Source organism: Egretta garzetta, unplaced genomic scaffold, assembly GCF_000687185.1.
Source record: "Egretta garzetta isolate BGI_Z169 unplaced genomic scaffold, ASM68718v1 scaffold159, whole genome shotgun sequence".
Classification (NCBI taxonomy): Eukaryota; Metazoa; Chordata; class Aves; order Pelecaniformes; family Ardeidae; genus Egretta; species Egretta garzetta.
In genome coordinates this window covers 522,440-537,889 of record NW_009260762.1, presented here as the reverse complement: position 1 = coordinate 537,889, position 15,450 = coordinate 522,440, and the positions used below count along the sequence as shown (strand labels likewise).

Genomic DNA, 15,450 nt, shown 5'->3' with positions numbered 1-15,450 from the left:
GGGGAAATGTCCGTGTCCTGCCCCCATTCCTGGTGTCTCCGGTCGGGCTGAAGTTTCCTCTGGGAGGGGTGGGGGTAGAGGGGCAGAACTGAGCCTAAAACCGTGGGGAGGGGTAAGTGGAGAGATTCGGTAGGGTCGAGTCGGGAGCGGGCTCAGATCGTTGGATTCCTTGTTTTCCCAGTATCCGTTAGAGCTGATGAGGTGGATGTGGACGGCACCGTGGAAGATGACTTGGGTAAAAGCCGAGAAGGGTCTCGAACAGATGATGAAGTTGTTCAGAGGTTAGTACCTGGGGTGCTGGGTAAGTTACTCCTGAAACATTAGGGCTTCCTCTTATTTGTGAATGGTTGGTCAGAGCATCAGTAACACTTATGGAAATGCCATTCAAAAGAGATATCTAGTCAGCTGGAAGAAGCAAAATATGTCTGAGAGACTGTTTCCTTCTAACTTTCCTTAGAACTTAAATTCAGAAATATTCAACTTGTTTTTATCTAGAATCAATATTTGTATAAACCCCAATAAATTAATAGGAGTTTACTCTTGCTGCATGTGGTAAATGGTGTCAGTTGAGTGCCTACAGATTAAATAGCTACATGCCTGTGAACCGCCTCACCTCCTGTGAGGTATACCATGTGCTGAGGATTGTGTTGGTTTTAATACACCTGTATTCTTCCCTGAATTTTGTTTCAGGAAAAAAGCCTTTCTTGCAGGCATGGTTTTTCACTGAAGTTTAATATTAAGGTTATGCAGTTAAGGATAGCTACTTTTGCACGTACCTCATTCGATCATGTAACTTTGGGGTTGTGTTAGTGATTAAGGATCTTACTGTTGTTCTAATTAGACTACCATTGTTGTTGCTAGATGATAAAATAAGCGATACTGTATGTGGACAAGACTACTTGACAGTTTTTCATTGTCCTAACAGAGAGGAAGAAGCTATCCAGCTAGATGGTCTAAATGCATCCCAGATCAAAGAAATCAGAGAAAAAGCTGAGAAGTTTGCATTTCAAGCAGAAGTTAACAGAATGATGAAACTTATTATTAATTCTCTGTATAAAAACAAAGAGGTTAGTGTCTGGATTGGTAGAACATGTTAGAATGGTTTCTGTGTGTTCTAGAGTTCCTGACTACTGACTTCTATTTCAGATTTTCCTGAGGGAACTTATTTCAAATGCTTCAGATGCTTTAGATAAGATACGGTTAATATCTTTAACTGATGAAAATGCTCTTGCTGGTAATGAAGAACTTACGGTCAAAATCAAGGTAAGAAGCATTAGGTACAACCATCTCCTACAGAGAAGGGGTGGGAAGAATGTTAAAAATGCATCATTAAAGCTACATTTTTGGCTCAGTACTGATGCCAGCACAGACTAGGACCACATCAGGATCCTTGCAACTAACTTTATCAAAGACTACTCTTTTAATGGTGGAAATAGGTTTCTGATTTTATAGAGTAACTGCAATATTAAAATACTTTGAAGGTAGGTCTTTCTCACTTCTGTAGTACTGCAAATTTGATATATTGCAGCCAGGCATGTTCAAATTTGAGCAGCTGCTACTTGCCACTTTTCTGTGGCAATGTATTAAGATTCGAAAGTGAAGTCAAACTTCATCTTTGTCTTTCGTTTTTTTCCAGTGTGATAAAGAGAAGAACATGCTTCATGTTACAGATACGGGTATTGGCATGACAAAGGAGGAGTTAGTTAAAAACCTGGGTACTATTGCAAAATCTGGCACAAGTGAATTCTTAAACAAGATGACTGAAATGCAGGATGATAGCCAGTCAACATCTGAGTTGATCGGCCAGTTTGGTGTTGGCTTTTATTCTGCTTTCTTAGTAGCAGACAGAGTTATTGTCACATCAAAACACAACAATGATACTCAGCATATTTGGGAGTCTGATTCAAATGAATTCTCTGTCATTGATGACCCAAGAGGAAACACTTTAGGACGTGGCACAACCATAACGTAAGTATTAAATTTCTTTCAGGTTTAAAAGAAAAAGTTATGTGGGTACACTTTGCTCATTGGAATATGTGGATGACTTTAGTATTGTGGCTCGTATATTGATTCTTGTAATACAGTTTTTCTGAGTTAATAGAAACATGCAAACTATTTAACTGCATCCAGAAGAAATGTGGAGTGGTAATATAGTTCATGTCGCACTCCATTAGACAAACTAAGAAAACTATGAGCATATTCACAACTAACTAACTGTTGGCAAGTAATTCCAGACAGTTCAGGTGCCTGCAAACTCATGCAGTTCCTCAACACAACTGTGGCCCATCAAAACCTATACAGGGGCTGTAGAGCACCCTCTTGGAAACTGGCTGCTATTTATATACCAGTGAGACTGGTCTGATGCAAATTTCAAGCTAGAGGTAGTTTGACAGTCCTATTTTCGTTGCTTTCATGAGCAAATACATTTATTGGATCTGGGTTTAAGAGATATTTGCAGCTGAACCAATGAAAGCTTAGTTGCATAAATTTGAATTGCTATAGCAGCATCAGAAAGAAAATGCATCTCCTGTAAAACTATTTAAAATATTTGTTGAGCACTTTGATTGAAGGTTTTCTTATTTTCTTTAGTCTTGTCTTGAAGGAGGAAGCATCTGATTATCTTGAGCTGGATACTGTTAAAAATCTAGTAAAGAAATACTCGCAGTTCATAAACTTCCCCATATATGTGTGGAGCAGCAAGGTAAGTATATTTAACTGAGTATTGCACAGTATGAGCTTCAGTTGTGAAAAGGATGGGGGCATACTATAGAACTTGTGCTAGTCCAATTTCTAAATTTTTTTCCATTCCTGACTCTTCTGGACAGTATTTTACTAGTTAATTGCTCTCCAAAAGCTAGTGTTGCTAAAATCCCAAACTTTCAAGGAACTTGGTTTTATCCTGACTCAAAGAACTTTACCAAATGTTCTAATGTTCTTCCACTGGCTTTGGTAGCTGGGAAGCTTTGGTAAGCTCTCAAGCAGGGCCATGGTTAGGTGACCTTCTGAAAATAGGAGTGTCTTAACTTTTAGGCCTGTTCTGATGTTTCTTGGTGTAGCACTGATTTTATCACCCAAGTCTGATCAGCATTATGTGTAAAGCATTATTAGCATTATGGAGAAATGTATATTTGAGTACAGTGACCTCCCAGTGTATTGAAAGAAAGCATGCATGCATGAAAAACACAACTGAAAACCATAGCTATCTATAGAGAAATGCTCATGATAAGCAAATAATATGAGTTAAACTAGTGCTCTGAGAGATTAAGCTGTTTGAGAGAATACTGGAAGCCAAGCAGGTCAAGTTCCCACTTTAAGTTGTCTCTTTAGACAGAGACTGTTGAAGAGCCCATTGAAGAGGAGGAAGCAAAGGAGAAAGAAGAAACAGATGATGATGAAGCTGCAGTTGAAGAAGAAGATGAAGAAAAGAAACCAAAAACTAAGAAGGTAAGCTTGTCAGACTTGGAGTTTTGTAACTCATGTCAGATGGTTCAGCATTTTTTGTAGGTAGTCTTCCAGAGGTGCACTTCAATAGTGTGTGTGTGCTTTCAAACAGCAAGACTGTTTAAGTGCAATTAGACATCTTGTCAGGAAAGAAAATTGTAAACAAAACAGACTTGGTTGAAATTGGGCAAATGACTGACAATAGCCTTGTGAGGCAGTGGTCCCAAAATGAACAAATACTTGAGGAACTGCTTGAAATCGTAGTGGACTTCAGTAATATGACATTGAGTAGTTTAAATGGAGTATAGTCTCTGTGCTGGAAGACTTTTTTTTCAGAATGGCAATAGAATAGAAATACTGACATTTGGTGAATGTGTTAAATATAGGACACACTGTAATGTAGGCTTAAGTGTTGTTCCCATGTGTTACACTGGTTTGTATATTTCAATGAGAATATCCAGGCCATTGCATAATTCTGTAAATTAGAAAGAGCATGTATTTTTGACATGTTCTTTTATGATTTGCCCTCAGTGGAGTGGACTTAACCTGAAGTAAAGAATGAGTCTTTATTACACAATGGTTTTTACATGTGTAGGTTGAAAAGACTGTCTGGGATTGGGAGCTCATGAATGACATAAAACCGATCTGGCAGAGACCATCTAAAGAAGTTGAAGAAGATGAATACAAGGCGTTTTACAAAACCTTTTCCAAGGTATGCCCCAAGCCTCAAGATTGTTCCAAAGCAAGAGGCTTGTTACAGTATCTCTTGTGGTGTAAAGAAAAAGTGTTTATGGGATGGGTTATTTCTGAAGAATTAATTAATTGCTGTCAGTAGGTAAGACTGATACACCAAGAGCCTAGGAGGTATAGGATCTCAGGGGTTAATCTTTTTTCCAGAGAGGAGGTACTGCCACCCAAGTGTTGAGTGGCCTAGGCTTGAGAATTAACATGTTCCAGCTCATATGGAGCTTCCTGATGTGTTTAAAAGTTGACAGAGTAATTTTTATTCAGTCTGAGTGGTGGTGGTCTACATAGTAGAAGAAAGAGGAAGATACGGCTTTCTAGGAAAAACACTGTGTGTAAATAGTGTATAATGTGTTTCTTGGGAGTCTTGTAACTGCTGTGATGATACTGTATTGGCTACTGTGCTATTGCTAAGTTTTTGGTGGTAGGCTTGTAAAAAAGGCAACAAAACCAATAGATCTCAAGGAAGGTTACTTCTTTGTGAGTAACTTGGCTGAATCTGGAACTTTTGATTCCATAATAGATTCTAACAAAGCATGGTTAGATAGTTTAATTGTAAAAACCCTGCACTTACTTAGCAAACTCATGTTATTACTGGAGATATGTTAACTCACCGATATATTCCCCATGTCAATTAAAATAATTCTCTCTTCACAGGAACACGATGACCCAATGGCTTATATCCACTTCACTGCTGAAGGGGAAGTAACTTTCAAATCTATCTTATTTGTTCCAAATTCTGCTCCACGTGGCCTGTTTGATGAATATGGATCCAAAAAAAGTGATTTCATTAAGGTAGGTAGGACAAGCATGTGCGTGGGTATGGTTTCATGTCTTTTAAAAAAACCCCAAACATAACCTGATTGCTGTTTCCTCTTTTAATTCAGCTGTATGTTCGAAGAGTGTTCATCACTGATGACTTCCATGACATGATGCCCAAATATCTTAACTTTGTTAAGGGTGTTGTAAGTATTACAAGCCTTAACTTGCATTTGATTTTTTTAATCTTCAAATACTGTTAGCTAAACTTACGACATCTTTTCCTCTATTAGGTGGATTCTGATGATCTTCCTTTGAATGTATCTCGTGAAACACTTCAGCAGCATAAATTGTTAAAGGTAAGCAAACTGATCTTAAATTCCTTCATTGTAAACACATGACAGTAGCAAGATCTAGAAGAACAAGAGCTTGATTAATTTTATTTTGTATAAGGAGTATGAAACTAGGAGTTTAGGAAACCCATGCATTGCTGTTCACTTCAGTCCGGGGACACTGAATCCATCCTTTGCAGTGGTGTTGAACTGAGGGTTCTTCCAAATGCTTATTGTTATAACTTGGTATTGCTGCTTTTTTTAGGTGATCAGAAAGAAACTTGTTCGCAAAACTCTTGATATGATCAAGAAGATTGCAGAAGAAAAATACAATGATACGTTCTGGAAAGAGTTTGGTACTAATGTAAAGCTTGGAGTTATTGAGGATCACTCCAATCGTACACGACTGGCTAAACTTCTTCGCTTCCAGTCTTCTCATCATGAAAGTAACCTTACAAGCCTTGACCAGTATGTGGAAAGAATGAAAGAGAAGCAAGACAAAATTTATTTCATGGCAGGTGCAAGCAGAAAGGAGGTATGCAAGCATGGAAGAAAGAGGGAAGGGGAAAAATATTCCAGCTCCTAGTTGTAGTAGTACCAATTGTGAATTGTGTATTTGTAAACATGGAGACATCATGTTTAGTTACTACTGCAGTTGAGTTTTCCTTGTTACCAACACTTGTCAAATAGTTGTACAGGTTTCAGTTGCTGCTGGTACCAATGCAGTTAAACTGACATCTGATCTATTTTGTCATCTTAGGCTGAGTCCTCACCTTTTGTTGAACGTCTTCTGAAAAAGGGCTATGAAGTGATCTATCTGACTGAACCCGTAGATGAATACTGTATTCAGGCTCTGCCAGAGTTTGATGGCAAGAGGTTTCAGAATGTAGCAAAAGAAGGAGTTAAGTTTGAAGAAAGTGAAAAGTCTAAGGAGAGTCGGGAAGCCTTGGAAAAAGAATTTGAACCACTCTTAAACTGGATGAAAGACAAAGCTCTCAAAGACAAGGTAAAATGTTATGCTATATGTAATGCTTATTTGTAAACACTGTTGTACATGCTACAACACACCTTGCAGATCTTTGAGCATAGACTTGACAGTACCTTTTCTGTCTCTCTACGCATAAACAAACATGTTGTTCAATACCTTTGTCAGGAAGATAAGTTAGAAAGTCATCCTGGAGCTTTCACAAAACATTGAAGTGACAGGAAATTTCAGACTTAATTACTTTATTCCCTGTATAAGCTGTTAGCTCTGTGAACTAACATTAAGGCTCTTTTTTTCCTACAGATTGAAAAAGCTGTGTTATCTCAACGTTTAACCCAGTCTCCATGTGCTCTTGTGGCTAGTCAGTATGGATGGTCTGGTAACATGGAAAGAATCATGAAGGCTCAAGCTTACCAAACTGGGAAGGATATATCGACAAAGTGAGCCTTAAGTTATATAGCAGCAGACATACATGAGAAGTAGTTGATCTCCCTTTCTTGGTGTGGGCACACCAAGCTTCAGTCTGGTTCAGATGATCCCTCATCTGAAGTTTTTAAAGTTACTTATAATCAAGTTGCAGTCTCTATCATGGTCTTACACTGTTATTTCAAAGCCCAGTATGTAAAACTGCCTGGTGATCAAGACTCATGAGTGGCATTTGCTATCTGTCATTTGGTGACAAAAGAAGGTGAACTGCCTTAGTAACTTGAATGCTTTTTAGAGTTAAGCTAGTAGTAAAGTGGGGCTGGGGGAGGAATATGCTTGTTACTGTGGCTGTAATCGGTATTCATGGGTTTAAAGATGTAGCTGGGTCCTGTACTTCAAAACTTAGTGATTTAACTCCTATTCTTTCCAGTTACTATGCTAGCCAAAAGAAGACATTTGAAATTAACCCCAGGCATCCACTGATCAAGGACATGCTGCGGCGAGTCAAGGTAAACAAGTAACATTAGTGAAATACTGACTGCTTGGCTGCATGCAACCTAGTTAATGGTTCTGTTTGGTTTTTTTTAATGCTTTTCCACATTAGGAAAACGAAGATGACAAAACAGTTTCAGATCTTGCAGTGGTATTGTTCGAAACTGCGACTTTGAGATCAGGATATATGTTACCCGACACTAAGGAATATGGAGACAGAATAGAAAGGATGCTTCGTTTAAGTTTAAACATTGACCTGGATGCAAAGGTTAGTTTGCCTTCAACTTTGGGCTGATAATTGACTTACTGCTGCTACATCTTAAAAAAGCAGATACTTGATTGGTAGACTTGCATAAAATGAAATGTATCTAGCTTCCTACACCAGGCCACCAGGAGCCCAGTTCAGGTACCTGGGTGGGAAGCGATGAGTCTGTATGTCATGCTCATGTCCTCTTTTCTATTCTTCTTCCCAGTTGCTTGGGATTCTGCTTTCACTACACTTCTCAAGTATTGTCCTGTTCTTAACTAACTGGTGGTTCTATGGGAGTAAAGAAGGGGCCAAAGGTACATGTGCCCATAGTATAATAGAATTTTTTGGGTTGGAAGGGACCCCTAGAGATCAGTTAGTCCATCTCATTAATGGAGAAATTCTTAAGTGGGTATAAGTAATACAGATTTTCATAATGCTGTACAAGAACTTACTTGCCCAGAGGAGGCATGATAGTGTGTCAGTGCTAAACAGAACTTGCTTTCTCCTTCAGGTAGCTTGGGACAATTGTTAGCAGCTGGTAGTGAGTACTTCCCTAGCCTGTATTTAGGTAGTCCACAAGTAGTAAATGTCCTAAGCAAATAAAGTAAATTGCTTGTGACCTTTCCTACAGGTGGAGGAGGAACCTGAAGAGCCTGAAGATGCGGCTGAGGAGGCAGAGCAAGATGAAGAGGAGGTGGATGCTGATGCTGAAGACAGTGAAACACAGAAGGTAAGGTCTTGTTTGACTCTTTTCTTACCAGCATTTATGTATGGTTTTGTTTGGTGCTTCTGGCAACAGACTTGTTCACTTTGCCTTCTGTGACACTAGTTTTTAATGTGTTTCCAAACTCTTCTTGAAGGGGAAAAAAACCGCAGCACAAATGACACTTCATTCCTTATCAAACTGTATTGTAAGAAGAAAACACTTTAAACATGTTGAAAGTTGGAGCTAAATTAAGAGATTGTAACAGAGTGCCCTATGGCCAGAAAATCGCAGCCTATCTTCTACGGTTGTCTTGATGTTATCTGTTGGATTTCCACAACTTGTGGGCTGTTACATCAACAAATGGGCAAGAGTATGATTTCAAATGCTTACAGTACATACTTCTAAAAACACTACCTCTGCAACAGTTCAACTGTTCTGTGAAGCCAGGCTGCATCTACCTAATATCTGCAGTTTTAATGTCTTGATGGATTATGTTGAACTCTCCCAATACCACAGTTTCTTGATAACAGTAAAGTTACCATGAGGTCCCAGCTGGACCTGCTATCTCAGGTTGCTTTTGGAAGTCCTGTAAGATGACTTCTTGTGGCTAGCACAAATACACTAGGTTTTAGATATGTACTTGCCTACTGTTAAATGTTGTATTTCCTAAGAATAGATCTGAGGAACAATGCTTATTGTACTATAGCTACTTAGTTTCTATGACATTACTATTGTGTTTACACAGCAGTATAACCTACAATTACAGCAATGTATTATAAAGGAGTAAAGTTATGTTCTATTTGTTGGATTTGCACACTTGCAGATGAAGGTTTCTGACTATTGACTGGAAAGCACTGTGGTTCTTAGCTCTGCAGTCACATAGAACAGGGCTATTAACAGCACTAATACTGTGCCTGAAAGATAGCTTAGAAAGTATTAAAGATGAAACGGTACACTAGATCTACTGCTAACATTTGAACAGACTGAAAACATTTCTTTTTACCTCTTAAGAGCAAAGGCTTAACATGCCATCATTTGAACAGGAGTTTGACTTTCATACCTCCTTAAAAAGTTGTATTGCTTCTGTCAGTGCTTCGGAAAGCACCAACGGTGCTTGGGTTCACTTTTTCTGGGACAGCTGTTGTGACCTTTTCCTCTTTCAAAAAGCAAGATTCTGATTCTCTCTTTGTCTCCCCAGGAATCCACAGATGTGAAAGATGAACTGTAAGCTGCACTCAACTACCATCCTGCATTGGGGGGTTAAGAGGGAATGTGAATTAGATTGTTCTGTTTTTTTTCACTGTAAAATGTTAAAGGATGGTATGGGGTTTAAGGGTGAAGGAGGATTTTTTTTAAGTTCACTTTTCTAAAAACATTCCTCATGAATGTAAATTTGTATTATTTAACTGACTTGGTGTAAAATCTTGTCATGTACAAAATAAAATGTTCCCAAACACCACTAACTCCAAATTTTACATAGTAAGCTCATCTTCAGGGCTAGCACAAACACAGGGCTTGTCTGGAGTGCTCAAGGCCCTTGTACAACAGGCACTGTGCAGTCCTTGTGCATTTTGACACTGGCACAGCCACACTTAACTGTGTAATGTATGCCTGTGGTTGGGTTTTGTGTTAACAAACCTGTTGTGCTGTTTAGCCAAAATATACCTGCTATTGGAGGGCTGTACTGAACTTGCTAGTTGACCTAAGTATTCAAGAAGCTGTGTCTACTGCTGTCTTAAGAAAGATGAGATGGGTTATTTAAAAATAGTACTGGAACTGAAGTCCTGTCAGCTTGCACTGGGCTGTATGTGACTTGACCCCACTGTACAGAGGTAGGTGGTGGTAGCTTTACAGCTGAGATGAGGAAAAAAATGCCCTTTCACTGAAGCTGTGAACACCAACAACCAGAAGTGGCTTACTGCCTGTGAGCTTGTACTGTCCTCCATGGTATTTGGCAATTCGCTTTCTACAGTTTTTTTTAAAGGTGGAAGCTCTTGTGTGTCACAGTTATTCTTTAATGCTATTGTTCCTAAACTTTTTCACTCTTCCTCTATGTCTCTTTAGTACGGCAAAGCACCATAAGTATTTGATTTAACTCAAGCTACATCTGTTGACACCAAATTGTAATGTTAGAGAGGTTGAGCGGGAGGTACCACTTGCTCTTCTAATCATTATGTTGTCTTGATGTGGTGTTTGGATGAAGCACTGCATTTTCTCACTAGTGCCTCTACTTAGAAACACCTTCACAGGGTTGGTAGGAAGTGTTTACACTGAAGAGGTCTTTTTTTGCCTTCCTCTGTGGAAGAAATACATAGAAGTACTTCTGTGCAGTGACTACTGAAGAACCACTCTTCTGTTTTCCTAACAGAACCTTTGTGAAGTTTTGAGGTTTGCAATCTAAAGCAAAATAAACTTTCTAATTAGGTGAGGGCACTAAACACAACTGAAGAACTTGCTTTCAGTTTATTTTTACTAGGCTTCTATATTGCCTAAGTACTGTTTCCATGCAATAAATACAAGCACCATGTATCAGTGTGGTTATTGAGTTAGGGTTTATACAGAGATGCTGGCTTTATTAGTGTGCTGTTTGAGATGCTGAGGAATGGGAGCTTAGTTTTTTTGAGGGAGTTTGGGGTTGGTTTAGGTTTTTGCTCACTGTAGTAGTACCTTAGATGCACTAGAAGAGCCTTTTGTTACTAGAACAGGCTGAGTGGTCTAAGCCTTGAGCGTAGTTCACGAGCTAGCAGCAGTATCAGCTTTAATGGTAGGAAGTTACTGACTAGGGCAGCTGCACCATTTCTTCTTGGGCCATGGCCCTCTTTAACTAAGGCAGTGCAACTTTTGTCTTTTGTGCTCTGTAGCAATCGGCTGCTGCTGAGGCTTTAACACTTCCTAAAATACCACTTCCAGTGATGCACTTCTGCATTGCTGTCTGACCAGCCTGAGTAGCAAATGTGGCTCAGGCCTAACATACGGCTAAGAGTGCTTCTGCAGCTTACATACTGAAGAGGAGTATTGGAAGCATAGGGTTGCTTGCTACAGTGTTCTTAATCTGTTAATTACTTGTGGACTTGAGCAACCTTTGGTCTGTTACACAGCTGGAGTGCTTGATGCCTTAGTTGGTTTTAGGATGACATACCTGATTCCATTTCAGAAAATAAAAAGCACACTTGAGAGCCATGCTTTGTGCTGCTTCATCTTCCTCAGCTGAGGATATCACGTGCAACATAGCTGTCCTCCAGCTGCTTTCTCTACCCTGGAGTGACAAGTGTTTGCTGTTAATAAGCACAAAATGCAATTGTAGGCTTGCTTTTTTCTTTTTTTAAAGTCACCTCTGTGAAGTAAAATAACATCAATGCTGGAAGAAGTGTCTCCCAGTCATCCTGAGGCTATTTCTCAGTGCTGCAGTCATGCTGATTCTGGGGGTGTCACCTCTGCTGTGAAACTTGGTGTTTTCAGCTTTGCTGTTCCTTAGTTGGGAGCTAATGAGAACGGTTCCCTCTGCTGGAAAAGGCTGAGGTAAAACACACTGCTTGTTGCTCAGTTTCCATTGGCAGCAGTACACATTTGGAAACCTAATCCAAATTAATAGTAACTTCCCTCTGCGGCGTTTAGATCTGAAGAGCCTTTAGAAAATAAGGAGAAATTAATCTTCCATGGCTGAAGTCAACAATGTAACAACAGAGGTGGTAACTCGTGTGGTGGTTTGACCCTGGCTGCATGCCAGGGGCCCACCAAAGCTGCTCTATCACTCCCCTCTTTAACCAGACAGAGGGGAGAAAAGCAGATCAAAGGGCTTGTGGGTCAAGATAAGGACAGGGAGAGATCATCTGTCAGTTACCATCATGGGCAAAACAGACTCAACTTGATAAAATTAATGTATTATCAATCAAAATCAGTGAAGAGGATAAAAACTGCTGAATCTTAAAACACCTTCTCCCCCACCCCTCCCTTCTTGCTGAGCTCAACTTCACTCCCAGTTTTGCAGTGGTGCGAGGGGGATGGGAATGGGGTCTGGGGTCAGTTCATCACATGTCTCTGCTGTTGCTTCTTCCTCAGGAGAGGACTCCTTCCCCTGCTCATGCATGGGGTCCCTCTCACGGGAGACAGTCCTCCATGAACTTCTCCAACGTGAGTCCTTCCCACAATCTACAGTTTTTCACTAACTGCTCCAGCATGGGTCCATAATTTCCAAGGGGTGCAATCCCTCAGGAGCAGACTGCTCCAGCGTGGGGTCCCCCACGGGCTACAGGTTGATATCTGCTCCACCGTGGACCTCTATGGGCTACAGGGGGACGGCCTGCCTCACCATGGTCTTCACCACGGGCTTGCAGGGGAATCTCTGCTCCGGCGCCTGGAGCACCTCCTCCCCCTCCTTCTTCACCGACCTGGGTGTCTGCAGGGCTGTTTTCTCTCACATCCTCTCACTTCTCTTCTCTCTCTGGCTACTGAGACGCAGCCGGTTTGTTTTCCTTCTTAAATATGTTATCACAGAGGCGCTTCCACCATCGCTGATTTCCCTGTGTCTGCCTTGGCCAGCGGCAGACACAGGGAAAACTTCTGGCAGCTTCTCACAGAAGCCACCCCTGTAGCCCTCCCCACTACCAAGACCTTGCTGCACAAACCCAGTACACTCTGACAAAGTGAGTTAACAGGGTAAGGGTTGGTGAATCCTGGCTCTTTAAAGGGGTACCTGGAAAACTGCTGCTCCTGCCCTAGTTAGAACAGGAACAAAATTCTGCTGAACTGCCCCATCTTGTCTCTTTAATAACCTTTATCTTACACTGAGGTGGAAGGTTGTCAATCTCAGCTTTGTTTAGGTACAAGCAAAGCAGAAAGTTTCACCAGAACTGGACCTAGTAAGATGTTCTTACTGATTGATTTCATTTGGGCTTAACATCTGAGATTTACTCGAGGCCTGCCTATCAACAACTGCTGTCACTGATAAAGGCGTCTGAGATAGATAGACTGCCTGCCATCCAGCAATGCCAAGCACAGGCTGCAGCCTGGACATCCACATGGGCGCCTAAGAGCCGGAGAGGATCCCATCCTGCCTCGGCTGCTTCTCCCCATCAGCCAACAGCTGCAAAACTGTATGAGAGCAGGGGCACGTATGCATGCAGAGGAACTATAAACCTTTCTTCTGAGGAAAACCACTCCAACTTAGGCAAACATGAGTAACAGCTTCACAGCTGGAACAGATGTAACAGTAGCACTTTCGGTGATCATTTCTGGATCCCTCTGCTACTACAAGAGCTCCAAGCACTTTGCCAGTAGGAATTAGGGAGCTTTTGTTTCCTTAATGGGCAATCCATCAGATTGTGGTTTTCTTCCCAGACTTAAGCCTGAGTGAGAGTTGAAGCCTGTGCCTTGTCTTGGTGCCTTTCTCAAAGGAAAGCAATCCCCAGCCTTCACAAACTGTGGCGTACCACTCAAAAACGGGTTGCTGTAGGATGTTGACTTTGTGTATCTTCTCGAGTTCCTGGTGCGAGAGGTTTGTGGCGATCCTATTTTTCAGGACTGAAACATAAACCTGCACTTGTTACTTCAGAGTTTTGTGTATTTACAGCTATTGGAATCAGCCGTGAACAGAAGATGCCCAAATGGAGTACAAACATACGTAGCTTCAGTGTAATCTGTGTGTATTTGCCCCATTTTAAGTAATATAACCAAGTTGTAAGATCCTCCCCGGCCTGACAGTGGACCAAAGTAGATTTCCTGTCAGTAACACAGCCAGCCAGCCAATGTAATCCCCCCAGCCGTTAGCCAGCATTAGGAGGAGTCCAGCGCAAGAAGTGCTGCAATAAGGAGTCCTTCTTATTCGTACGCGCCATCACTTGCTGCATCACCTTCTGGGTTACGGCCAGTAACACTGAGAAGTTGATAAAGGGGAGAAATGCCAGGGGGTAAGTGGGGTTCTACTACAGATGAACAGGTAAGCTAATTAAGGCTGCTAATGAGCAGTCATGAAAGCTTGACTTTTCAATACGCTAAACTTCCCGTCCTTGTTAACCAGCTTAAAAATTTCCAATTCCATCTGACTTGACGATGTGAGTTGACATCTTTTGTTCTGAAGGACACTTGCACTGCAGTCAAGATTAAGAACTCATAAGCATTTTGGCGCACAACCGACTGGACTTTCAACAACAGTATTCATCATACTTTTATTTTTAATGCTGCCTGTAACTCTGCTTCAAACAAACAAACAAAAGTATGAAGGGAATACAGTATTTCCCATGTGGGTTTCTGCAGTTGAGACAGTGGAATAAATACTTTATCCATTCTAGTTTTCACAACGTACGCAAATTCTGGTCTACTGCTGTCCAGTTTGAACTTTGCTTGATCTTTCTTTTAGACCCAACAGTTCTGTTTTCAATTCTCCAGGCTTAGGAGGTACTTCAGGTATGCTCTGTTAAAAATGGAGAAAGATGTCAGCATTGTGGCAGAAGAAAAACGAAACTCCCAAACCAGTAAATGAGCGCACCCTGTAAGAGGCAGCATTACAGCTCAATTGTGATTGTACCGCGCCCTTTTCCAAGCGGAACGTAATTCTTGCATGCAAAACATCTTAAAAATTAACCTACTACCTTTTTGTAATTTGACTTCTATTTCAAAGTTGCCAAATACAATTTGAAAGAAAAAAAAGAACAGACAGTTAGTTTTAAAGGAACAAAGCTTCTTTTTGCCACTTAAGGCAGCAAGTTCGGTTGCAATGCCTGTACAGCTCAAGTTCCCACACATACGCTTTCTCTTGATGACAGAAGAAAAACTTTCATGCTTCTACCTGTTGTAGAAATTAAGCACTGAAACCGGAGATGAAATTTTTAGAAAAGGAAGAGATACCAGGTGACATGACATTTCAAGAATTTGTCCCAGTTTAGGGAGGTATAGATAATGAATAAATACACCTATTTGCCTGTAGTGAAGGCTACATTAGAGGCTATTAAAATACATAAATTCTTATGCATCTATCACTGATTTAAGCCTTGCTGCTTGAATTTTGACACGACAGCTCACGCACGGTGATTTTTTTAACTTCTTTCCAATTTGAAACTAGCACAGTGTTTTTAAAAAAAACAATCAGCGTACATGAGCAGGGGCATGAGATCAGGCTTACAACTCAGGCGGCCTCCAAGAGACCAAATCAGGCATTACTGTCCCTGGTGGGTGGTCCCATTGGCAGCTTAGTTCTCTGTGACCGTAATTTTGATAGTCTTGACTCAGCCCGTCACTGTTTCTAAAGTAGACTTTTGGTCACCTTCATTTTCGTTACCGGGGTGGACGGGGACGGGGGACAGTCCATTGAAATGGCACA

At 40.8% G+C, this 15,450-nt stretch overlaps 1 protein-coding gene across 1 annotated transcript in view; it reads left to right on the top strand.

Moving 5' to 3' along the window:
• Positions 1-10,056, top strand: part of HSP90B1 (heat shock protein 90 beta family member 1) — an 11,025-nt gene extending 969 nt beyond the window's left edge. The window contains exons 2-18 of the mRNA XM_035901462.1: positions 182-281; positions 926-1,067; positions 1,147-1,263; positions 1,637-1,968; positions 2,590-2,701; positions 3,328-3,444; positions 4,037-4,153; positions 4,843-4,980; positions 5,073-5,150; positions 5,238-5,303; positions 5,542-5,811; positions 6,037-6,282; positions 6,565-6,701; positions 7,118-7,196; positions 7,292-7,447; positions 8,061-8,159; positions 9,334-10,056. Of these exons, the coding sequence (XP_035757355.1) occupies positions 182-281; positions 926-1,067; positions 1,147-1,263; positions 1,637-1,968; positions 2,590-2,701; positions 3,328-3,444; positions 4,037-4,153; positions 4,843-4,980; positions 5,073-5,150; positions 5,238-5,303; positions 5,542-5,811; positions 6,037-6,282; positions 6,565-6,701; positions 7,118-7,196; positions 7,292-7,447; positions 8,061-8,159; positions 9,334-9,363 (2,336 nt within the window). The 3' untranslated portion in view covers positions 9,364-10,056. The remainder of the gene's footprint in view (positions 1-181; positions 282-925; positions 1,068-1,146; positions 1,264-1,636; positions 1,969-2,589; positions 2,702-3,327; positions 3,445-4,036; positions 4,154-4,842; positions 4,981-5,072; positions 5,151-5,237; positions 5,304-5,541; positions 5,812-6,036; positions 6,283-6,564; positions 6,702-7,117; positions 7,197-7,291; positions 7,448-8,060; positions 8,160-9,333) is intronic.
• The last annotated feature ends 5,394 nt before the right edge of the window (positions 10,057-15,450 follow it).